Here is a 26,386-nt window from a genome sequence, read left to right as displayed (position 1 = left end):
GCAAACATGATTCAGAGTAAAGCTGCTTAATGTCCCCTCATGGCCCGGGAGGATGAACACTGAAGAGGAATTGGGTTGTGCAGCATGATTGAATGCTTCTTCTTGTGTTGCAAAATCCAAAGTAGACATTTGATTTTGCTATCTATCACTGCTTTGGAGCAGCTCCTCTGTCTGTCTGATCGGAAGATAAGAATGTGCGTGTATATGCATGCACACATGCGATCCCTTTCATCACGGGGTGAGCTCTGCTAAGATGTGATCTAACCTGAATTACGATGTTAAAATCTGCAGCCTCCCTACCTTTGTTATCTGTCTTTTTTAGAATTTGAGACTTTTTAAATCTTTTGATACGTATTCAGTAGTCTTTGTGCTGTGCATTTTTTCCATTTGCTTTTCAGATTTCTGATGTACAGTAATTGCCTGTTTTGTCTGCTAAAAAATTAAATTTAGAAATTTTAATGAATACCTAAGACGTTATTAAGGAATACGGACATGCCTGTGCCTGCTTCTGCCTGTCCATTTTCTGGGTTGCACTCCAGTAAGAGCAGGATCAAGGCCTTCAAAGAGCAGGACTGATTGAACTGAAAACTTTTTTTCTTCTATTCCCCTCCTTTTTTAGTCTAGTAAAACCTTTAAATCCTGTGCTAGTCACAAGGAGCATATCGAGGGAGAAAAAAAGATCAAAAAGAAAAGGGTCAGATAATTGTGGTTTTGAGCAATTTTACATGTTTTAATTCTGAGGCAAAAGGGAGAGTTTAACTCAGTAGCACCTTGTGCGCTGGGCGAGCGTTCAGTACCCAGGCAGGAATGTCCACTTGCTGGTTGGGAAGCTTCTGCTGTCCTGGAACACAAAAATTTGATTTCTCAGTTCACTGGGGAAGAGAGAGGTGAGGCTGAACTGTTGGCCTAGCTTGTCATCTCCAGAAGGAGGGAAGCTCATAAAAAGGTGGAAGGAAATCCACCAGAATGCAGCAGCTGGTGCAAGGCCGTTAGGCTGCAATTCTCCTGAGGCTGACAGTAGGCCAGGAAACTACAAAATGGCAGCAACCGGGAATAGCTGAAACAGGTTGTACACTGTCGATAATTATATTTTCCATGACAATGATGCCTACACCAACACAATTTGAAAAAAAAATACAGGCATGAATAATCTCAAGAAGGACTTCTTGAAGTGATAGCTTTAGAGGCAACTAGTTGCTACAGATTAATGAACTGTATAAAAATGAAATTTTAACAAGGAAAATCACAAGGCTTGAAGATACCTAGCAGTAATTAAACATCGCTGCTGAAGATTTAGCACTAAGTACTGCCTGATTTATGAATTTATCAAAGCTATGTCATTGCAAATATGAAAATGATGAGATAAAACAGTTAAGCATCGAGGGAAAAATAGATAAAATGAAAACAATAAAATGTGTAGCAAATCTGGTTAACAAAGGAGGCAAGTACCAATATTCTGTATTGATGACAGAACGAAAATTATGTAAACTGCTGCTCAGTCTTCATGGAAGTTCTTTTAGAACATTAACAATTGATGGAAAAGTGATAGGTCAAAGAATAAAGAAAGAATATGCTAAGTTTAAAAACCAAAACGGTATGGAAACCAGACAATTTAGTTGAGTGTAAATATGAAATAAGATAGATTAGAATGAATGAGAAGAAAAATGACTGAGGACAGCTGGAGAAGGGAATATATGTAACAGCTCACTAAGACTCATTAAAAGTTGACTGGTTTGTTTTACATCTCAAGGACAGCACGTTTTTTCTATAAAAGATGTGGCTGAATTTAAATTTTAATTAAACTAGTAATGCTACAACTCTTTATGGCTATGAAGGTATTTGCCAAAGTGAATGAAATAAAACAAACTTGTTCCTTTGAATTTGTAAATGGCCTCCCTAGAACAGAAGATGAAATAGGAAGTTGACACCAAAATTAGTAAGGAATAAGCAAGAGCACCACTGACCATTTTAGCACAAAGTCTCAACAGTTACCCATGGCTGCTGGATGTGAGTAGCACAGAGAGGTGGAAAGCACAGCATGAAACGCATCCTGTGTCGACGTTAAGAATTGCTGAGGCATCTCTCCCCACAAAGGCAAATCATAGAATGGAAAAGAGAAAAGGGGGATCTTTTCCTTCGTAGTAGTGCCATACGCTGGCTCTGACATGCCAGAGCCTCAGCTTGCATTTGTCCCCTGTAGATTTCCCTCTCCTCCTTGACAAGGCTTTCCAGCTTCCTTGTGACTGTTTCACTATTCATAGCCAAATGCAAACATAAAAATTACAAATTTAATGCAACAGTAAACCAACTTAGCCAGGTATAACTGTACATTTGTATTGCAATACAGACTTGGCTTTCTTCATGTGTAACTCAAATGCTTGTACTGAAGATGCTGTAGCAGTTCACCTTGTGAAAGTTGCAACTGAAGTGCCACTGCAAGAGCTATCTGCAACGAGATGGCTTTGGCGACACTAGTTGAGTTTGCAAAGTGTTTTGGGAATGTAAGGAATGATGTGACTATGTATATTAAACAACACCCATGTTTCAGTTACTTGCACTACAGTCTTTATCGCAGGTATTGCATCACCTGTTTCCTTCAGAAATAAGTATAAATAGTTCAAGGCACATATTACAGATAATAAAGAACTAAAAAGAGAAGGAAAAATGTATTAAAACTTCTTTCTTATTTGCTGTGTAGTGGCTCTGTTTAGGGCACTAGAAGTAGATGTTTCCAAATTGTTGATTTTAAAAATTTTCCTCTCATTTGTTATGCATACATATCTCTCAAAGCAAACTAGCTTAATTTGGGAACTAAACTCTAAAAGAATAGTCCATAGGGACTAATTTGTCCCTTGTCATTCCTGAGCTACAGACTTTACCAAGTACTGTCCCGAAAGGAATTCATAGTATAAAGTATGTAAAAAACCAGCGTATCACATTCAGATACCCCAAAGCTTTACTTAGTTTGCAGGTGATTTACGGTAGCATAAACTTAAAAATCAGTGCATCCTGCTGTGTTTTTGAATAACTAGCACACTTCTGTGACATTTAGTGCACACTTCACTCCTTTTTGTTCTTCCCATTTAGGCACCATAGGAGTAGTTCACGATAATCTAAGAAAATTACCAACTATCCTTGTAAATAACAAACATAAATAGCTAGAATTAATTACTATTTATACTCACTTGATATAATACGGCACTTTGTTTGGTGAGATTGCCCTCTCCCAGGGGCCTTGGACAGAAGCTGTTAACAACAAACAAACAAACAAATAAATAACTTTACACGTACATTCATACATACAAACGTACCTAGAAGAGAAACATGGAGGTCAAGTTCAAAGCAAACAGGAAAGACAACATTAATCTCTAGAATTACAGTTTTACACTCGGCCACGCTGATACGGGTCTGTTTGCTCAGTTGCCTGTGAAGGCAGGAAGGATTAACCTGCTGTTGTAAAATTTCTGTCGTAATCTGAGAGAAATTGAACTCATTCAGCTGCAAAGATAAATACAAAAAACCCTCCTTGACTACTAAGCTTACAGAATAGATATGAGGCAAAGCAAGCAACCTATCTTTCTGGCATGTTCTTTTATAGGGTTCTGCCTGCTAATGTGTTTGACTGGGTTTTCTTCAATTTCTTTCCTCGTGTGGTCAGCGCTTTCTATCCTTCCAGGAACAGAATTATGCGCTTGTTTACATTTTATGCTGAATGAAGTTACACTGAGAAACCATCTAAGTATTTTTTTTATTCTCTTGACTTGTTCTAAATGGAGAACAATTTTATTTTTATTTCTCCACATTACTAATTGTGTTTTATTAACTTCCAAATACAGCAAATAATGGAGAAAATGACAGTGTGATCACAAGAGAGGAAATGACATCTTGGCTATCACAGTGTTAAATGTCAACATCAACTTACAATATAATGACAGTATTTTGTAACAAAGTTTTATATAAAACACATTGTAGGCAAAACAACTGTAAATAATTTTTTATGAGAGGTTTTATTAGAGGAAGAGATATAGCTTAGGCCATAATCAGAAAGATAATGTTTTTTATTAAGCGTTTATTATCTGTCAAAATCAGTAGAACCAAGAATTTTCATTTTTAATATAGTGATATCTTTGTATGCAACGTGATTTAGTGTGTGCATGTGGGGGGGCAACCTGTTTCCTTCAGCCAGTGTAACCCTTCTTCTTAGTGACCCCTGCTGTTCACAAAGGAAAATAATTGTTACCGAGACTCAACTAGTAATTAGCTGCTTGATCATTTGGCTCCGAGTATTTTCTTCCCCTCTCATTCAAAACAGATACTTTAAAAATGCCACTCCCAAGCTGCAGGTACTTTAACAAAGTCAACCAATTACAATCCATACAAATAAATATGAACAATATGCACATTTGATATGTTTTGTACCAGAATTGTTAACCAGATTCACAGAAGTCAGTCTGCAGAATGAAATACACTGCCCCTCTCTCACCCATGTACTGGAGTGTGGACAGCAAGAGTTGGAGGAAAGAGATGTAACGTGCTTATAAAAATGGCTGTATAGGGAAGTCTTGCTATTTTGGTAGAGTTGCATGCACATGAATTGTGAAGAAGGGCTGGAAGGAGATTAGGGACGCCACAGAGGGGAGAGAAATCAGAGAGCAGCAGTGGAGGAAGCTGGAGCCATTCTAGATGGTCTGAAAATCAGAAGGAAAAGCAACTGGGAACAGGGTGCAGGCTGGGGAGTGGGGCAATGGGTTTCACATACATTTTAGGCAACGCTGAGAAGCTAGGGCAAGGAAGGAATGTGTGTGGAAGAAATATGAATGTGGTAAAATTCTGCTTTAAGATTGCTGGTGGCCAAGGAGTTATGAAAAGCCTACCACAGCATCTCTGTAGGTCTGGCTGTTGTCTTCAACCCCCAAATAACCATCTGTAGCTAAGCCGAGTGTATTGATTTCCTATTACTTACACTTACACAGCTTTGCATTCATTAAAAAAGAAAGGTGAAGTTAAATTTTAAACGTATGAACCATGAAAACAGGTAACTCTCAAAGTGTGCAAGAAACACAGAATTTGAGTGATGGTGTTAGATCCCATGGAAAAATAGCATGCTGCACTGCCATTGAAGTCTGTATCATGACCCATGCACAACTGTGTGCATTTTCAAATACAAATACAATTTCATTTTACACTATCAATTCCTTGGTGATTCCTTTGTATGTTTTTATTCAGTAATACTAACCTGTGTGTTAATATGTGGTCCATCAAATAGTTTTAAAATTCCTACTCAGTGACAATGACAAGGTTTCTTACCCATGGGAATTGGTATTATCTGAGGACTAATTTGAATAGGATTATACTAAGTTACAATTTTTGAAAATAAAATACCCTTAAGTATTAAATAAAAATTGACCTTCTTAAATATTTCTCTCCCAAACAATCATTAATATCCCCAATGGGAATACCACCAAGCTACAGTTCTTCCACTTTAAGATTTGTTTTTAATTAAATACCTAAAGGACAGAATGGATTGCTGCATATTTTTTCGAAGGTGTATTTCTTCTCTTGCAGAATTAATCTGTTTAAGAGCTTTGCAGTCATAACTTATTATCACAGAATCTTACATACGGTACTATTCTTGATACATTAGAAGAGGAACAAATACTTTGCTTTCATGAGAACTAAGTGCTTTAGGAATAACAAACAATTCTGTGATGTTCTGCATAATTGGATTTAGTGTTTCTTCAAGAAATTGCTGTGAAGCTTTCTATAATACACTTTTGCTTTCCTGGATGATTCTAGCCTTGCATAAATTTGAGTTGACAAAATACACGGTACTTTTTACAGCTATGCTAAGAGAATAATAATTTCATTTTTGACAGAAGCCCAGAAACTGAGAACAGCTGTTTCTTATCTCTGGTTACCAGTACAGGTTTACTATCCATTACAGAGCTAGTGCAGGTAATAGACATACATTTAATTCCCGGTTAAGACCACTTTAGTAGCCCATCTAAAACTCTTGCTGGCAAAGACTTTTTAGATGACACTGTAGTATCCCTGTGTGCTAGAGCACTCAAGAAGCAGACATTTTCCTGTTTGCCAAGTGTAATTCAAAAGTGTTTTGTTCTAGCTTGCACAGGGCAAGAACCCATTATCATACAACCAGCTACTTGCAATGCCATTGACCAAAATTAAATACTACCACAAAATATGGGGCATTTTAAGAGTGAATTTAAATTTCCGTATACTTTATTTGCATTGATATACATTTTAATGGTTACCTAATTTGGGAGTTTTATTTCTTTCTGTTGGTGTGCTAACATCTGAGACTTGCTTTGCCTATTCAAGTGAACATGGTTCTTGACAGTAAGCCTACATCTTTATTTGTTTGCAGAACATATAATGAACCGGTAGCATGCTGGCTCTTTGAACTTCAGCAGTATTTTAATCTATGCAGAGATCTGCATGAAATATTAAATAAGACTATACTATAATTTTATCTGTGTTGATATTACAAAAAATAATCTGATAAATATTTCACTTTAGCACTACACACATAATGAAAAATACATGTATGTTTACTAATAGTAAACTATCTCCTCCAGCTATTCAAAGAGTAAATTTAGTATGTCCACATTTAAAAGTTACTCTCAGTGCTCCTTATTTACATAGTCATCACACACTTTTAGTCACTATATAATGGCATGAGTGTACATTTTCAGTTCTAGATAAAAAGAAAATCTTTTGAGTCTTGTCACTAGTGGTTAAAATACCGGGAAAGTTTTTGGACAGAAACCACAAAGTAGCACTGCCCAGTACCCATACACTGTTAGATATATCTTCTCAATTATTTTTTTCTTAGAAATTTATTATATATGCATTTCAGCATCATGGTAGTTAAAGCTGAGCTCATTTATATGTTCACAATCAAGACCTGCACTACCTGCTTGGTGGCCATAGTAGCTGTAACTCAGCAAGGTGCTTTATTTGGTTCACATTTTAATAATGCTAATAATTCAATGATTCACTCTAGGAACTCTACCTGCATGACTTATATTGTTCTACCTGGCATTATCATCATTACTATCTTTATGCAACCACAGAGATAGGAATTTGTTTATTTATTAACATAAAGTTTGTTTTGATACCAATTATTTTCACTGCAGCAAGGTATGGAGTTGGTGATTTCAGATAAAGGCAGGCAGGGAGGACGAAATGATGAGACAATCTTTGCATCTGGAAAGACTCTGATTCCCCAAGAATCAGAAGTTCACATCTGTATAAGATACCTTAACCTTTCAAAGATGCATTGAGTACTATTCAAATTATTTTCAAATGAGATCATTATAAATGAGAAACTATTGCTCTCCACAGACTGTAAAGAGCTTATGTTTCTCTTCCTGAGAGAATATGCTAAAGCAATGTTTCCCCTCCATAATCAGTTCATGATATACTCTGGCAGGATGCCTCCTCCAATAGGTATGCCTGCGTGACAGTGGCACAATAGAAGCGTCTGCACTATCTATGAGTTCTTTGAGATCCTTTGCAACAGATGTCAGTATGGATCTGTAAAACATGATTTTATTTGCCCCCAGATTTAGAGAGAATTGATTTCTAAATTACGTGCATTTATTATTGCACTAGGTGAGGCCAAAGAACAATCAGATCACCTTGTGTAGCAATGAGGTCTAATGTTGCACCATGTAGTTGAGAAACTGATGTCAGAATACATCAACTACACAATGTAGAAGGTACAAGGCAGAAACATCAATCAAAACTTGTCTTTCATAAGGACTACACAGCATGGGGCCTATTCTGCTCCAATGCCCTAGCAGCATTTTGGAGATAGAGAGCTCCTTCTCATCTGGGATTCTGCTGTTCTTAAACCCAAGTAAGCACTCACTACTTCTCTGCAACGCTAGCAGTACTGTCTGTTGCAGTAGCACACATGCAGACATTTACTGAATATACCACTTTCAGAACACTTCTAAACTATTTGAAGAAAGGATTATTAGTCATGAAAAAGTTCAGCATGTGATCAGGGCCAATTACAACAATGGTCATTTTACAAGAGTTATAAGAGAGGCCTTTCCATCCTGTGTTACCTGCTGGAATCTTTATGGCCAACTTAAGATTTCTCACCTGCAGCCTAGGGTCACCGTTATATGATACGACCTAAATAATGCACATCTTTAATCATGAGCAGTGTTTCCAGAAGTTTCCAAATGCCACTTGTAATGCGAAATATAAAATCCATCTAATGCTCATTTTCTTAAATGTCACACTTCTGTAAAATGGCAAAAATACAAGCATCTACTTGTTTAATAAAGAAATACTGCATGAAGTACAGCAGTGATATAATTTCTATTGATCCACATATCCCAAGTTACAGGTACTTCATATTGCTAACTTCTGTTGCACTTTTGAGCTCTTAAAAATAAAATCTCTAAAACTCACTCATCAAATGTGGTCATAAAATGACCTAATCAAAATTGGTGGTGATTTTTATGCAAATAGAATTAGATAAATAGAAAAATAAATCTTTGGTAAATATTCCATGTCTCACATAGCAAAACATAACAGAAAAATGCTAATGTATGTATATAGAATACACCTATTGTACCACAGTCCTGGAGTTTGAGGACAAAGGAATGTCCTAAACTGAACACAATGTACATCTCACGACAACATGGGCACATGCTTAAATGCATCAGAGTTAAACTTGGCAATGTAAAAAATGAAGTAGTTCATTCATAGAAGGCTTCACAGATCCAATGTTACTCCAAAAGATTATGAAATATTGGGGGGAAGAGTTTGTCTTAGCAACATACTAATTCAGACAATAGACAAAAATATAATAGGCAATAACCCCTCTTTTGAGTCTTATACTCATTAAGAGTAAAAAATAACATTTGATTTCTTGCAAATTATTTAGCATTGCAGAATATAGGATTGTCTACCAACCAAGGATAAAATACAGAAATTAATTAGGCTGCTATAAAAAAAAAAGACAGCAGTTTTCCTGATCACTCCCCCCAAAAAACCCTCTGCTTTAAAATAATTACTATACAGCATTTTTAAATTGATGACAAATGAAAACCAAGAAAACAAGAGGGAGAGATTTAGAATGAACTATTTTTAACTACCGTTCCAAGGTATTTTTTATTGGAAGCCTTTTTTCACAAACACAAGATATTTATTACAAGGAAAAATTGCTTGCTTCCAGGTGAAGAGATGGGGAGAACATCATCATTTGAAAACTGACTTCATCAATTTGTATAGAAATTTGTATCCCACTGTATTATAGTGGAAAGGGTCACTTAGCACAAAAGTGCAGGAAAGGGGAAAACATAGGTATAAAGCTGGAATTCCATAAATCCTATTTCATTGTGAATCAAATATATTTTTAAGTTTTATGGTGAGACTCTCTGTGGTTTTCCTGAGAAGAAAACATAATGGAAAAATTAAAGCCCACAAGAGAAGGAGTGGTGGTCATATGACCTGATGACATACTTTCACTGTAAAATTAATTCTACTAGTTTTATTCCAAAAGAATAAAAAGATTCTCTCAAAATATACCAATGTTCTATTTCTCTTAAAAACTTTTAGCAGTCAGGCAAAGGCTAGCACTACCAAAAGTTGTAGCTACGGTCGTGATATTCTAAACAAGGAAAAAATGGACTGAAGATATTTTCCCCTAACTTTAAGCCTGATTTACCCATCATGCAAGTCTTGAGTTTGAATTAGTGCTCAGTGCTGCTACAAATTCACCGTGATAATAATAATGGCAAGACCTGTGAAGCAAACTTTTTTTTGTTGGTACTTTAATAGTTTTCTTTTTTCCTTCTTTGGAAGCACATGCAGTCATTTTGCATGTATATGAAAGCAGAAAAAAAGTTTTTCTAGCAATCAGGCTCCTCTACCTAATAGGACCATATTTAAATGTAATAATAAAATCCCTTTGCTTCCAGAGTGTTCTCAGAGTTAGACTGATTCTTTTGTGACTACTTATCCTCTATCTTTATATTACTACCTGGTAATATTTTCTATTCAAAACATTCAACGTGATATCTAAAAATATTAAATCATATATCCAAAAGACATGGATGAATGGACATGGTCTTCAATGTCTGCATGGCAAAAGTGATATCTGGAAGACAATATAATATAATGTATGCAGTGAGAAATAAGAGAGAAAGATAGCACCGCAAAATAATCTATCAGGTGGACAGGTAAAGTGTCTTAAGAGTCCTAGAGCCCTGTCATTTTTAGAGTCAGATGTCTTAATTAGCAGGACTTGCCCTTTTAAAGATGTCTGCCTGTGCAAGGAAGAGCTTCACTAATCTTTGCTTTGCATAATAATCTAAGCACTCACCCAGAAGGTGGGAGATGTACTTGACTTCTCTCCCAGCTGGAAGGAATTCAGACCCACGTCTCCAGTTTCTCAGGAGAGTGGCCTAAATCACTGAAGGAAAACACAAAGGCACAGAAAGAAGAAAAAAACCAGATCTGAACCTTAACAGCTCTGAGCTTATCCAGAGAAGGAGAGACCTAGGTTACATAGCTCACTCTTGTGATCATATCTTTTATTTTTAAACAACAATTGTCTGACATAAAATGCAGCAGATGCACTCTGATCTGTTGGCTCCAGCGTTCATAACCTTTCTGTTTCTGAATGAAAGCTGCTACAATTGCCTCATTTCATGTTGAAGTCAGTGCTGTATCTGCTTGGAAGTCCAAAACTCAAAGGCATAGTTAGGTATCTCTAGTTAAAATATAGTTCCTAGCACATATTTAAGTATGCAGATTTAAAAAGTCTGGTACTGATGTATCCAGGTAGCAGAAGTTTGTAGCCTGGGAAATACCAATCACAAACTCTTAGCTAGATGTAAATCAGCCTTTTAGACTTGCAAACCTAAACGTTCTTTCTGTTCCTCTTATTTCCAGGTTCTTCATCTTGATGAAAGTCCGTGTTCTCTGAGCTTGGGAATCACACGCAGTGCCTGGGATCTCCCAATCGCACTTGTAAGTAATTGCCAGTTACATCTGAGCATTATTTCATGCAGTTGCTTCATTGACATGTTATACATACTAATAGATGGCTCATACTGGAGCTGGACAGCAAATTAAAAGGTTTGCTTATGCTTTTAAAAGATGTAATACCTTCTGTTTTTCAGCGATCACAAGTAATGCACGTGAATTAGCTATCACGTTAAAAATAAGATTGATGGGAAGCTGGCTAGCACAGCAAATGATCTTAAAAACAACCTGACATCGACCCTACCTCTCACTTGTCGCATCTCAAAAAAAAAAAAGTAATAATGGTTGTGACAAATATAGGTGAGTCCTCCAACAAGAGACAATGAATCCCATTCTTTGTAAGAGGCAGCATCACAGAGAAAAATAAAGGAGAAGTCAAAAAAGTAAAATTATTCCAGAGGAGTCACTGAAAATTCTGGAGCTGGCATTATGTTTGAAACTTGCAGGTACTCTTTTTCACACTTCAGTTACTGTATATAGTTTCCAAATGAAGTACCATCATCCATGAAAGGATCACAGATTTTTTTAATTACTTTGGTAAATATTTACCAGTTTCTCTTTAATAGAAAGGAGGTTTTTGGGTTTTGCTATTTTTCTCACTCCTTGATTTAGATCATTCTAATTAAACAGCAAAACCTTCAAAATCAACAGACTCACTCCATGGATTCATGATATAATGTCTTGCACACGCAATACATTTATCAGCTATATCTTAACAACTATTGCTGTGAATGCTGGAGGCCTCTGTCCTTGGCAAGGAATAAACTGAGGAAGAGCTGTGGAGACTGGCAGAGTGAAATGAGCTTGGGGAAGCATGAAGGACTGATCAGAAGATCAAGGACCGAGGTGAGAGAGTCCAACAAAAAATGTAGGAGGCCTGGAGAGAGGCAAGTTCATGTGCTAAGCAGAAAGGTAAGGGCCAGTTTTGGTGAGAGTCCTTCATACTTGAGGGCAGCCCAAAGCCTTGGTATAGAGACACAAGTGTCCTAGCTCCTTTGTCATTACTTTTTTAACTCACAACCAGGAGACGTCTGAATTATCCTGCGCCACAGTATAGATAAACACTGTCACCTGGTCATTTAGAAGAAGAAAGAGTGGAAAGAGAAGGTCCAACTGCATGAAAGGACAATGGAGAAAAATTGTCCCTAAATTAAAAATGCTACAAAGGAGGAGACTTTTTTCTTTTTCACTCCTTATCTGTCTAGCTCACACCTTCCTTCCTATCTCTCTCAGAAACAGCTATAAGAATAGCTCTTAGAACAGGCTCTAAGTGCTTAGAAACAGGGACTACACTTGATTCCTTGCCTGCACAGGGCATGACAAATATGCAGTCCCTGCATCACTCCCCCATTATTTTTGTGCTAGCTTTTCAACAGCCCTATGCAGCTTTGGTTCCAATCAAGCAGAAACAGACAGATGACACTAACTTCTATATATAAAATAATAACAAACACAAAAAACATTACCACAGATTAGGAGCTCATTTATTTCTTCTAGATAGGAGAGAAATGTAATTCAGTCACTCATTTAATGTGAACTTTACTAAAGTACCACCCTTTTTGCAGAACTATTTAAAGGTAGATCAATTCTAAAAAAAACAGTTTTTCATGTAAGTATGTAAACACAGTTGGGAGCTGAAGATCATCACTCGCACCTTAAGGTGAGCAAGCATGTATGGTAGAAGGAAAGTTGATGCCGAGTTTGAGAGGATGAACTGATTATTACTGGCATATAAATTAGGTATGAAATAGCGAATAAATTGCTTATTTTCCTTACTTAATAGAGTTTGCATTGATTTTATGTGTATCTCAGCTCCTTAGGTAAAAATGCTCTGTGAGTTGAGCTTATAAAATAAAATCAGAGAGAAGAATTACCATGATTCATCTTTTCACTGTTGTTGCCACAGCTAGACTGATCCAACTTGGACTCTGTTTGCCATGCACTGAAAGATCATTTACAAGCCATTAAATTCACCTTCATTTGACCTGCCCAATTCTGTTTGGCAACCCTTACGTTTGACTTGTTCATCCCCAAAAGTATAGATACAGAAACAAGGCTAGTGCTAGGTGGCAAAGACTCTGGCACTCTCTCTCCTGCAGCGCTACCTCTCCAACAGATGTGCTTCCATCACTGTAGGGATGCAGCAGAGGTAGCACATGAGGAGCATGTAAAAGCATGATATTTTCCTCAGGGGTAGTAATAGTACATGATACTGAGGAACTTGATGCTTTTGGAATTTTATGCTTATCAAAGATGGGACTGATAGATGCACTGCCAGTTTTCAGTGACTGAAAACTTATACTTGGGAAGGATTCTGTAGTGGATTTCAGTGCTTCAAATACCTAACTTTTGCATGCACATGTAAGAATATGTATTTGCACATGTATTTGCACACACATGTAAGAAAGAGAGAGAGAACAAACACACACATACACATGTCCATATTTTCTCAGTGTTTTGGGTATTTCAAAAGTCAACACATTTTCACCTGGCTCCTTTTCCTAAGTGATCCTCACGTGCTGAGAAGTGTCCAGAATGATTTCCACTCTTTGCTGGCTCTGGTTAGTACACAGAAGATGAATGCATTGTCTCAGTGTCTCACTAATGGTGGGTGGGCTAAAAGAGGTGACTGTCATAACACTGAGCAACTTTTAGATTGATCTAGTTTATCAGTAATAAGACAGAATGGGTCTAGGACATAACTGTCACACAAATTGCCTGGCTGCACTCAGCACTGGCACAGCACAATGGCATGCTGTTCAGTGTGATAACGTAGTTAGGCCACTCTAGTCTCTTCCAGATTGGAATATAGGCTTGCTTAATTTACCCTTCAAATCTATTCTTTCACCAGGAATACACTGTGTGCCATAAAACCAAACAGGCATCTGCTTACATATTGCATTCATGTCAGATACCCATAACTCTTGCATGTTCTATCTTGACAAGTCTGATTTGCGGTTATATATACTGAGCTGACAAGTTATTCCCAGTGATTAAGAGTTAATTAAAAGAGATTTTTAGAGTAGTAGAAATTACAAAAATAGGGCTTATTTCTTCACAGGATCATACTTTGATAAAATAAGATGCAGGGTGAATCATTGTGAGCCCGCATTGTGCTTATATGGCACAACATCAACCCTGGTTTTGAATTTGCAGTTCACCCCACTGAGAATTTTAAGTTTCCCATTGAGATATTCAGTGGAAAAATGGTTAACCGATTAAAATTACAATGCAGTATCAGCTGAAGAAAAGTTTGTCCTCTACCCCACTGTGAACGTAGCTGTGCAATAATAGTAACATCTATTTCAGATGTTTGGATAGCTTGTCCCTCTGCATGTAGGAGACCATTACCCTGTGACTGTGTTCTGTTCTGCTGATATAATCTGTTAAACAAAGTTTTATTGTTTGCTTTCCTTAATTGAAGTACAATAGAAAAGACACGGCCTTTAAGAAGCTTCACTTTAGTCACTGCCTTGGAGCTTTGAAGGTGTTTCAAGTTGTCTTTCAGTGTACTTCAAAACATCCTTGATAAAAGAGTGTGTGTGGAGGTGGAGTGGGAATATTACTGGCAATTATATTTTATGCAGAGTTGTAAAAATTTAACTTAACTGCCATCCTTCTGCCAACTTTCCCACTATGGTTTTGATGCTCTCACTGCTCTGCTAAGTGATCAAATCCTGCAAAATATTTTTCTTGCAGGTCTTATTTTGCTCCTTTTTGGAGCTGAATATTTCTTTGAACAAATAAACCATGTTTAAATTTTTCTGAATCCTTTCTGGGTTACAATAATCAGAAACTCTTACAATTTTTAATATTTTAATTCAGTAGTCCTAAAAGGGAACTGTCAAACAAAGAAGACTAGCCTTGCATTGACAGATGTATGGACAAACAGACTTGATAGTGACAGATATTTGCCTTTTATCCTGGACTATATGAACGTACTTAACAGGCTTTTGCTCCCAGTAATGAAAAAAATGAAAACAACTATAATGTAGTCTAAATTAGAAATTCATAGCAACGATAACCAGCACATGGCTACAAAACTATCAATTAACTGTGTGTGCAAGCTGAGCAAGAAAAATGGGAAATTACTTACTGGTAAGAAAATGCTGGGAAGTAGGGCCAAAATCCCTGTGAGCCTCGTGCAGTTGCCTGATGCGCTCATCAATGGCCACCTGTTAAGAGAGGAGAAAAAAAATTACTCTCTTCTAAACAAATAAAAAGTAGCAAATATAGTCAGATACTTTTTTCATTAGAGAACATTCTGTTTAAAATTAAGCAGGATCCTGCAGCAATCATTAACCCTCAGGGCTTAACTGAAATTTAACATGTCTTATCCAAAGAAAGGAGGTCAAACAAGGTTTGGGTTTGGTTTTTTGTGGGTTTTTTCCCCCCAACTTTAACTGATGCTAGAACAAATTGAAAATGAAAAGGTTGATAAATAAAGGCAAACTGGCCTGACTTTATGTATCTGAAGAGAATACGACTGTTGCTTGCCAATATTGAAGTCAGAAACATTCCTCTATGTTAATACTTTTACAGAACTACCTCAAAAGTACTTTTTGAGAGTATACTATTATAAATCAGCATGTGAAAAGTAATCTCTCTTAATGTGGACATGATAACCATATTTTAGCTGGGTACTGAAATGATGTTAATCAAAGAGCATCTGGTGCAAACATTTCTCTGTTGTTTTAATCAGTCAAATCCTAGCCCCTCAACCCTTTCCTTAGAATAGTGTTTTGAAGGACATGTTGTTCCTAATGCCAGTAGAGTTAAGTATCAAGCAAGCAGCCAAGAGAGGGTGGTTGGTATTAGATTCCAGTGTATGAATGACATCTCCCAGCAGCTTTATAGCCTATACACTAAAAGGATACAATCATTAAGTTAGGCCTAAGAATATGATTAGGTAAAGCAAGGAAGAATGTTTGAATGTAATGACAGAATATTTTAGAAATGTATTAAGTAAAATAACTGATAGGAAGCAGATTCACTTAAATATTGCCTGTAAGAAAAAGTGTTGTATCAACACTGGCAAAGCAGAAGGTAAAAGTGATTGGTCTGTTTTTATTATCCTACTTGTGAGATACATAGCAAGGAAATTTTTGAATCCAGAATTGCTCACAGAACAACATTAATATTGGTAGGTTTAAGGCAGGCACATGCTGGCTCAGTCCTATGACCTGTACTTTTTCTGTTTAATCTTGCCGACTGCTTAGCTAGACAGAACTAAGCCTCGGAAGAGGGTGAACTCTGGATAACTTCTGAAACTGTGGGCAGAAGAAGGCTGGGTAAAGGACATTTTAAGCCTAGAGTGAATTGCATGGACAGACGTTCTGTTAAGCAGTGCTTCATGCTAGGGACTGGCTTTGGGCTTGAGTTCACACCTAATTCACAGCAAAGATATAAGCTAGGGAAGTCTGTAAGTGCATACAAAACAACAACAGGGCTGCTTCTGGTCATCAATGTCATTAGCTTAAGTATAGAAGCATAAACTAATGTGATATTTTTAATCAAGAAATGGCCTTTCGATGAAAACTAGGAAGATAATCTTAAACATACATTAAAAAACACATGCAAATAAAAAAAAAAAACTGGAAAAATGTCAATGGAATCCTCTTAAAATAAACCTCATAACATACCTATTTTGTCATTAGGACATCATTGGTTAGTAAAGAAACATAAGGCTCCTTCTTTATATTAGTACTTACTTTTCAGTAAGTCAACCAGGTTGGAAAAAGTACTTTCTGGCATGCAGAACCTCTAAAGAGAATGATGGTGCTACAAATACACATCAGGGAGCAGGGTTTCACATAGGAGAACAACAACAGCCAGCTTGTGGTCAGAATAGAGTGTGGGAACCTGTTGGTGTGTGTGACCACTGCCAGCTCACAGCCCCTCCAACTTCTTTAAGTGTGCTAAAAGCGAGAATTTCAATCACTTCAAAATATCCAGGTGAGCTTTGAGCTGCACAGAATTACTAAACTGAGATTTTTAGCCATATACGCACATCCAGCAAAATAAAATACCTTACACACTTCAGGGTAAGCTTTCAAACTGAACAGCCTTGGATGTGAGCCAGGAAATACCTCTGTCTAGAGGTAGATTTTGTCAATACAGAGATGAATAAAACATTGGGAAATCTTGAGTATTCTCCAGGAAATATCACCTGAGAACACAAAAAGTTATTCCATGTGGCTGCCAAGAAATACTATTTATTGATATATTGGCATCCTAACATTTTAGGTGCCAAAAGAGGAACTCACTGTTGATGGTAGAGCAGGGAAGATTATTGCAGTTAACCTCTACGAAATTTACCAAGACTAAGATGTAAATGATAAAAATAACAGAATTTGAACCCACAATAACTGGGGTTATTGTGAACAATAAAAAACCACACCTGAACAAACAATGATTACTTAAAGTTACAGAATGATGTGTGTCTGATCCAGTAAAATCAGAGTTGGATTTGGCTTTGTGGCTTACACCCTAACTGCCCGGAAAAGGAGAATCGTATCCACCTAAGCCTTCATAACTGATTTGTGATTCTTGAAAAAAATTCTCACTGCCATGTAATTTTTTTTTTTAATTAATTTTCAAAAATAAGCCACAGGTAATTCCCAAATTTTAAATTTTGTCTTGTTTTCTTCCAAGTCAATTGAAATAGGTTCCTCCAATATAAGCACAAACAGTACCCTATGTATTTTTGTATGCTATGCTCTGAACAAAGTGCAGTTTTCCTTGGAACAAAATGATGTGAAAAACTGGAGCTGTGTGTGAAGAAAACAGCAAAATTTTCAACCTGATTCAAGCATTCATTTTCCTTGCTTTAAATGGAAGAAAACCTATATACTGTTAATGAAGTTTTGCAAATACCACCCCCCCCGCCATGTCTCAATAGCCAAAGGAAAAATTATGTCTGCTGACTTCAGTAGTCTCTTCCTACTAGTATCAGCTTAGCCAGATTAATATGCAAAAAGTAACCATTTTAAAGGCACTGTTACAGGTACATAACATGCAAGATGGGACTACGGATTGGATTTGGGTATCTTTTAGGTAAAAGTCTCTACCGTATTTCTCCACAAGTAATGTTACTAAAAAAAAATAATAAAATAAATCAATAAGTGGATTTCTAAAAAGTCAGCTATTTCTTTATCTAAATCAAGATACGACAATTTGGTTTTAACTGATCAAAATCTTTCCATATCTGATTTTGACTTAAAAACAAACATCAGGATTTTCTGTAATCGGGACGCTTGAACTGTTGCTTTTCTTCACTGAGGATGCATGCTTGAAGAGACACGCATTTCCATTATTTATTTAATCTGCTGTTTTACATAACATTTATCTTCTTTCAATCATAACAAATGAAAGAGACACAGTAGTGCAGTAAACATTATACTTGAAGCTGAAGATGGTAATACTAAAAATCCTATACTGATTTTAAGTGATATTGACATGGAAAATAAACAGCTTCTGCTAAACAAATTTAAAAAAATGTTGTTTGAAGTTCCTAGCCTTTAAAGACTTTGAAAACATTTGATAAAACAAGTTCTGTTTCCCATCATTTGAATGCAGCCACATGAACTGAATATATAATCAGGTTCAGATAAACAAATTACGACAATAACAAAAGCAAAGCTGTGTCATGTAGTTATTACAAATAGTTTGTAAGTACTTTACCTAATGTAGGGGTTCAATCTTGAAAACACTTGTTATAACAGCTCCACTGAAATGAGAATAAGGATTTGATGGATTTGGCTTGGGTCTACTACTAAATTATCTCTCTCTTTTTTTTTTTTTTCTCCTCAATTTTCCAGGTTTTTAACCGAGAACATTTTTATTACATCTAAAGCATTCTTTTGTGTTTATGTCCACACTGCAAAACAAGCCCAGATCTAGAAGGAAAATTAAGTTGTTCGATTCTCAGTATTTTCCATGTTCTCAGAAAGTACCTAACACCAACTGTTACGGTGTGCTGGAGTTGCTGAGCTGCTCAGAAAGATGTGACGGAGGAAGGAGTCACACGTCATCATGTTGTTAAAGTTGTACCTGCAAATAATGAGTGGCCTCAGCAAGAGCTATAAAAATGGTCTGTCTCTCAAGCCATGAATTTTGTATTCTGGGATGTAGAAATTCCATACTGGGACAACATAATACTCAGCCTAGGTCCAGCACTGTGTCTTAGTTCTGCCCCAGTCTTCCCCATTGCTTTGATGTTCAACTGAACAAGTTCAGTAGAGGAAACTACCTCTGGAGTGCTTACTTCCCAGAAAGATGATCTCTGATCACTAGGCTAAAATGTACTATGCAAAATGAGCGGCTCCAATGCTGTATGAGTGAAGGTGACTGGTTGAATGCCTGTTTGTGCTCAGCACACTTAGAGAATCCACATTCAACAAAATTTGCAAGGAATTTATTCAAAAAAAGTCTTATTTGTGACTTTTAAATGGTCACAGATAAATGGCCAATGAAGCTAGTGATTCTGTAGAGAGAAGACATCAAGCAAACAGGGAATGTTACAGGTGAATATGGGAATGCCTCCACCCTCGGTAACATTGAGGCAATTCAGAAAGAGACTTCTGTAGGTTCCAAACTCTAACTGAAGAGTCACACCTGAATTATAAGTCAATTCACTTCTTTATCAGTCTCCTCTGTTTGGACACACCCTTTTATAAAGATGAAGAACAAAGCATACAAAAATACTAAAATGTTAGGTATCTATTAAACATTATTTATGTATCTCCCTTCTTGATATATTCAAATAACGTCTCTTGCAGTGCTTCTTAAAGAGATCTAGCATGCAACTGCATTTGGCTTTCCTGGCCAATGTGGACAGTAAATGTGCAAATGCACACTCTTGAGCAAAAAAGCACAGATGAACACCTACAGTGCTTCCTAAATGACACTGTAATAAAAACACCTTTCCTGTACACAGACACTAGAACAGTCTAGTTCAACTGCTGTCGTGCTAGTGAAACAGCTACAAAGATGCATTATACCTCATCTCCCCCTGCTTGAAAGCATTACTATCTTGCAAAGACTATTTCCTGTAAAAAAAATGTAGTAATTTTCTTCTCGTTCTAATTTTTAAACTGCAAATCACATATGTTTGTAATATTTACATTTTTCTCAGAATATTTGATAAGCAAGGAAATAAAGAAGCTTATTATAGAAAGAGGGGTTAAACTGGCATCCCTTAGCCTGTTGTAGTGTGATCAAGTTGCCATAATTGAAAAGAACTGTCGGTTTTCTCCTAAAAGGCTAGGAAGAGATGTAAGTACTTCAGAAGAAACCATGTGCAAAACAATGAATTAAAACCCATTCTGTTGATAGAATGGTTATTTGTTTGCATTCACTTAAAAAAAAAAAAGCACCACACACCACCCCAAAAACCACAACAACTCTACATGTGACACCAGTAACAACATTACCTGAAAAGTCAATGTACTTGAAAACATGAAACTAGCAAATGAGAAGTCTAAACAATCATGTATCACATATCTTTGTGCATTATATTTCTTGGGGCCCACCCTGGTTTACTTCTAGGTGGATCTTTTTGGAAATGTCTTAATTTGTCACGCAAAGTAAGGCACTAAGCACTAAGTTGTTTTTTTTTTTTTTTGGGGGGGGGGGTTGGTTTTTTTTTTTTTTTTCCCTTTTTTTCTTTATGTTTGCTCTGCACACCTCATTACATGTCTGCCATTTCTAAGTCAACTTTTATTCTTTCTAGGAAAAAAAGATCTTTTTGTCTTTGATGCTCATGGAAATGAACAGCAGCTTCCACTACCCCTATTTCTAAGCCAATTCATGCTGTCATTGAAAGGACTTAATAGTCTCATGTGTTATTTTGGTAGAGAATTATTAATACTATAACAGAAAAAATATTTTCAATTCTTCCTCTTCCTGATTCACCATCAGGTCTACTGACATGCTAGCCAAGTGCTAGAATCCCAGCCTAAAGTATACAGAAAACTGTTCACCCCCCTCCCCCTCCAAAGAAAATGAAACTTTTCCTCACCAGATTTCCCTGAATGTTCTCACTTCTCAATGAAATATACCAAATATAGGCAAATATTAGAATGTCTTCCAATCCATCAAGAACACAACTTCAAATAGGGAAGGGGGAATGGGGTTTCGTTAAGTTCTATTTTGTCACATTACTTCACTTTCTATTTTTAAGACCACTGATAGAAGAGTGGGGAGGTCAGGTAGATATCACCTATCCCACTCAGTGCAGTTGGACATTTACATTTTAGCTTAACTTCTTTAAATTATTATTCATTTGAAACACAGCAACAGCATAAACTCTTCTGAGGTCAGAATAATATCCTTTTTATAAGGGCATTTAAGGGCACGTACAGCATAATATATAGACACTAATTACATAATTATGCTGCCCCAAATGCAGCCAATTTATGCGAAGGCATGTGAGTAGAAATTTTTACTACTTATTAATATGAGACAGTAGAAATGGGATCACTAGTTAAAAAAATGAAAAATATAAAGAGTGAAGACAATTGTTGAATGGCTGAATATGCCTGGGATTCTGAAGAAAAATGGCAAGAAAAGAAGGAAAAGAATAGAAGATTCTCATCTAAACAGCTATATTTAGTGCAGCAGCAAAATGACACGCAATCTCCTTTTTCAAAATTTGCTTCACCAAAAGCTATTCTCATGAAAAGAGAAGGGCAGCTTTCTGTATTAATAAGCATGCATACATACAATACTTATTAAAATAACACTCCTTTAATTCCCCCACCATATTCATAGCATTTCAACAGACTCCTGACCTTGATGCTAATCACATCCAATTTGACTGCATATCAAAGGAAACTGGCTTCTACAAGACCCTCTTTAATGTTATCCAACAATTCTCCTCCCAAGAGCTGAAAAGCTTCTTTCTTTTCTCTTACTGACTCAGAGTTGCCAAAGCAGTACTAAGCTGTTCTTTCCCAATCAATAAACAGGAAGATCTGATCTACTGTACTTCCAATAGCTACTAAATTCAGCTACTCACTATTCCTTGAATATCAGGAGATAAGGGTGGATTTAAATAAGCACACTTTGTGCTGTTAATGAGGAACAGCTGGGGAAAAGGCAATTGATAGTCATTGTTCTCAGCTGCTGAACTTCAGGTTTAAGTCTTGATATTTACTGACTTGAAAGCACAGAAAAGGACAATTAGTTTCCTGGTGAAAAGTTCTGTAATCTGAAATATTTTGAGAGTGTAAAAATTAACATGATGCGTGCTTATTTTCCATGTGAAAGAAAAAATAGATAAAAATAATGTTGTTCACAGACATTTACAGCTGTTACAAAGACTAAATTCAAATTCCAAGATTTCTAGGTCATGGTAGGACTGTATACTTCAGCAGATTGAAATCTGAGTGACTTCTTGCAATTCTCCTTTCAGTAAAAAAAAAGAAATCCTAAAATCTAGTAGGATACATGTATTGTACCTTGACTGCTTTTTTCAATCTTCAGATGAAACAAGAGAGTAAAATGTAATAAAAATTCAGGAAACATCTTAAAGCCCTGGGCATAGAGTCTTAGAAAACAGTAAATAAAAGAACAATCTCCTTGACTTAATATGTCTACTGTGAATAACCAGCCATTGCTTCTTAGGCTTTTGTTTTATAATCCTAAATCAGTGAACTTCAGGCTTTGTGTATCTCTATGCCTAAGGAAAGAAAGTTAGGTCTTCTGGTTTAAATAACAAAAACATTCAAATTTAGAGGGAATAAAACACTTGTAAACCCTGTGAAATCTTAAGAACAAACATCTTTAGGAAATAGTTCTCTTAGAAAACATTACTTGTTTTGTTTTGGATAAAAGATATTCTGTCAGAGAGGCCTAGCATTTGACATCTCCGTTGCTGCTGTAAACCCCATCACACATGCTGGTGGGGGTACTGCAAGGGAACTGGCTTTCACGTCACTGTATGTTCCTCATTTCTATTCATGCACTTTCGTTAGGTATAAAATATTTTATGAAACTGATATGAGCTGAGCACGGACTCGGCCTTTTAACAGTACAAGAAACTGCTGTGCAGTCCTCTATTCTTGAGCATTTCATTAACAAAGGTTTCAAATTCTTGACTTTCCAGCCACATTAATTATCTTTTAATATTGCTTTTTGTATGTAATTCAATCAATCTGAACTATTTTTCTGCCAAATTCCTTACAGAATTTTATAGTATACCAAGAAAGTAATTTTACAAATGATGATAGTTAGCAACTATTTTTCAGAAAACAGCACTGCACCAATTAAAAAGTTTTCAATTCACAGCTTACATTAGCTTCATATATATAAATACTCAATGACATCCCTCACTAGATTCCACTCCAAGTGGGCTGTGGCTTGCCTAACCACATCTCTGTATGCTTGGACAGCGCCTCTATATTCCTTCCAGGTTACCTGTCCGTGCTTCCACTTTCTATATAGTCCTTTTTTATGTTTGAGTTTTGCCAGGAGCTCCTTTTTCATCCATACATGCCTCCTGGCATTTTTGCCTGACTTCCTGCTCTTCAGGATGAACCAGTTTTGAGCTTGCAGAAGGTGATCCATGCATACCAACCAACTTTCTTGGACCTCTCTTCCTTCCAGGGCCTTATCCCATAGGATTCTTCCAAGCAGATCCCTGAAGATGCCAGTCTGCTCTCCTGAAGTCCAGGCTTGTGGACTTATGGTCACTGCAGCCAAGACTGCCTTTGACCTTCACCCCCCCAATGACTCCTTCCTTGTTTGTGAGTATGAGGTCCAGCAGAGCATCTGCCTTCATTGGCTCCTCTATCAGTTGTGTCAGGAAGCTTTCATCAATGCTATCCAGGAACTTACTGCATTGCCTATCACCTGTGGTGTTGTCCCTCCAGCAGATAACCAGGCTGGTCCCCCGTGGGGGCCTTGGCCTGGGCCTGTGAACGTGAGGCTGCTTCTAGCTGTCTGTAAAAGGCCTCAACCAATTGTTCCTCCTGCTCAGGTGGCCTATAGCAGACACCCACTACGATGCCACCCATACTGCTCTGCTCTTTAATCCTCACCCGTAAGTTCTCAATCGGCTCCTTTTCCATCCCCATCATTCCTAGTCTAAAGCTCTTCTTCATGTATCTTTTATACAGCCCCATAAAATCTACTCCTTAGAGCTCTGACTATGCAGACCTACAGATTCAGCGATTTCTATTCTGCCTTCAGCATAAAGCTGAAACTATACATACTCTTAGTTCTGTATTGCAAGCTGGGGAAAAGAGAAATTAAAATGTATATGCTTGCCTGAACCTCTGGAAGGTTATTGATCTTAAAATAAATCTAACTTTGATTCAGTTTGGCATTTTCAAAGTCAGTGGGAACTGGGTGCCTGCAACTAGGGACAGAATGTGTTCTGTAGTAAGTAAAACCGTCTAGTATGGAGCTCAGCATGGCATGTATTCTTTCTGAGATCAAATCTTCCTTTTGAGATCAAGGCACCTGCACACTATATGCTTTGAAATGTTTCCACATACAATTCTTTTTTTTCTTTTTTACAACAGTCTATCTATCCTTCAGGATTACTCATCATCCATAAGACTTTTAGGTGGTATACTGTGATCATCTCTAGGCACCGTAACCAAGAGACATGTGGATCAATTGGAGAGAGCCTGGACAAATTAACAAGAATGATAGTGACCTACAACGAAGGGTTGCGTAAGCAATTGCAGTTAAAACTGAGGAACAGAAGTCTTAGGAAATCAGGAAACAGGGACAAATCTGATATGAAATTATAGTTAGTCCTCTCTTTTCCTACTATGAATGTATAAATTTCTGCTGTGTCAGTGGTATTAGATCTGATTTAATTGTGCTAAAAACACAGGGTATTTAGAGGGTTCTCAATTATAAGCTATGATGAGCATCATTTATAAGAAAAAAATTCTGCCATGTGCTTTCCATATTATTTATGTTAAATATCATAAGCAGCCTATATATGAAGATATATGCTCTTCAATCATTCTGTTGGGAAATAGAGGAAATTAGGAGAAACCTCTTTTTCAAATCTTGGGAGGAACAGAAGGGGAATTCCTTCAAGTACAAACCCCAGTTTTTCACCTCTTATGCAACGTGCTCTTGTACCAAAGTTAGGGGAAATCCTAGTTCCCAAACCCAGAAATTCAGATTATTGGAGGGGGAGGGAGGATGGAATGCAGTCTAATACAAATTATTCCTAAAACTGAAGATACGTACTATTTCACAGACAAAGTTCATAATGTAAAATTGTCATTAGCATGTTACACTCATAAGCATCTCCCATATTTTCTGCAAATCTAAAATAATGATGGTCTCCTCCACTGAAGGCAACAGAAACACAGGTGATTTGATAGAAGCTCAGTCCCACCCTTTTCCTCCCTCTTTCTCTCTTAATCCCCAGACAGTCTCATCAATTCTACATACAGATAATTCCTCAACCATTTTAAATCAAGAAGGTTTCAGCAACTTAAAAAAAGGCAAAAAGTCGTAGGACACGCTACTTCAAAATATCAAATGTAAAATAACTCAATTCTGTGTTTTCTGTGAGTGGTTGCACAAACTTGATACTTTTTTCTCTCCCATTTCTACCTCAAGTGAGTTTCAAGGTGTGCATTCTTATTTCTTTAGTTACATTTGTACTAAGTAGCATCTTACTCCGCAGGACGTCTTACAGATTTCACTGACATTAGTCATGGAAAAGTTACTGTTTTGCATGAGTGAAGGCATCTGGATTGGGACAGGAAACAATAGGAAAAATCAGCTCCAGTGAGAAATCTTTATGAAAGATATACTGGGGATTAAATTTTGTCTGTCAAATGCTTATGGAAAAGCAACTTGCAGCAGGGCAATAAAGGGAATCGATCTGCAAAACCTGTCTTGAGGCCATTAACATCTTCCATCACTTAAAAAACGTGGTACATTTAGACTTCGAGTACATCACATTTACACTCCTGTGATGGTTCTTAAAATAGTATACAGGCATCTCAGAGGCAGAGAAAAATTTTGCAGGACTGCATTGACATTGCCCCCACCCTTCCACTGCATTTTTCCTACAGAGCTTCTGTTACCTGATTATTTTTCAGTCTAAATATATGTTTAAACATTTTGTAATAGGAAAAGGCTGAAACATTAATTATGATACTGTTGTTGGTGAAACATTAGTCTTTTTAGGCTCTAACCATCTACTCTTCCTACCCTAACATGGTTGTTTGACAGATGTGTTTCTTTTAGGCATCATCTCTTCACTTTTAGGGCATGCATGGGAAGTAACATCAGGTGTACCATAGTTAGGTCTCCTTAACATACAACTGTAAAGACATGAAAAACAACACCTTGCTGTGGCCTTTTTTAT

At 36.9% G+C, this 26,386-nt stretch overlaps 1 protein-coding gene across 8 annotated transcripts in view; it reads right to left on the bottom strand.

Moving 5' to 3' along the window:
• DMD (dystrophin) overlaps positions 1–26,386 on the bottom strand; it is a 1,304,666-nt gene that overhangs the window by 113,643 nt on the left and 1,164,637 nt on the right. For all 8 annotated transcript variants that reach the window (XM_087759563.1, XM_087759562.1, XM_087759568.1 and 5 more), the window contains 2 exons: positions 15,131–15,209; positions 3,186–3,246 (listed from right to left, as the gene is read on the bottom strand). In XM_087759563.1, coding sequence (XP_087615689.1) covers positions 3,186–3,246; positions 15,131–15,209 — 140 coding nt within the window. The remainder of the gene's footprint in view (positions 1–3,185; positions 3,247–15,130; positions 15,210–26,386) is intronic.

Source organism: Nipponia nippon, unplaced genomic scaffold, assembly GCF_047370975.1.
Source record: "Nipponia nippon isolate SJK-2023a ecotype South Korea unplaced genomic scaffold, ASM4737097v1 scaffold_2, whole genome shotgun sequence".
In the NCBI taxonomy this organism is placed as follows: Eukaryota; Metazoa; Chordata; class Aves; order Pelecaniformes; family Threskiornithidae; genus Nipponia; species Nipponia nippon.
This window is presented reverse-complemented; position numbering and strand designations above follow the sequence as displayed.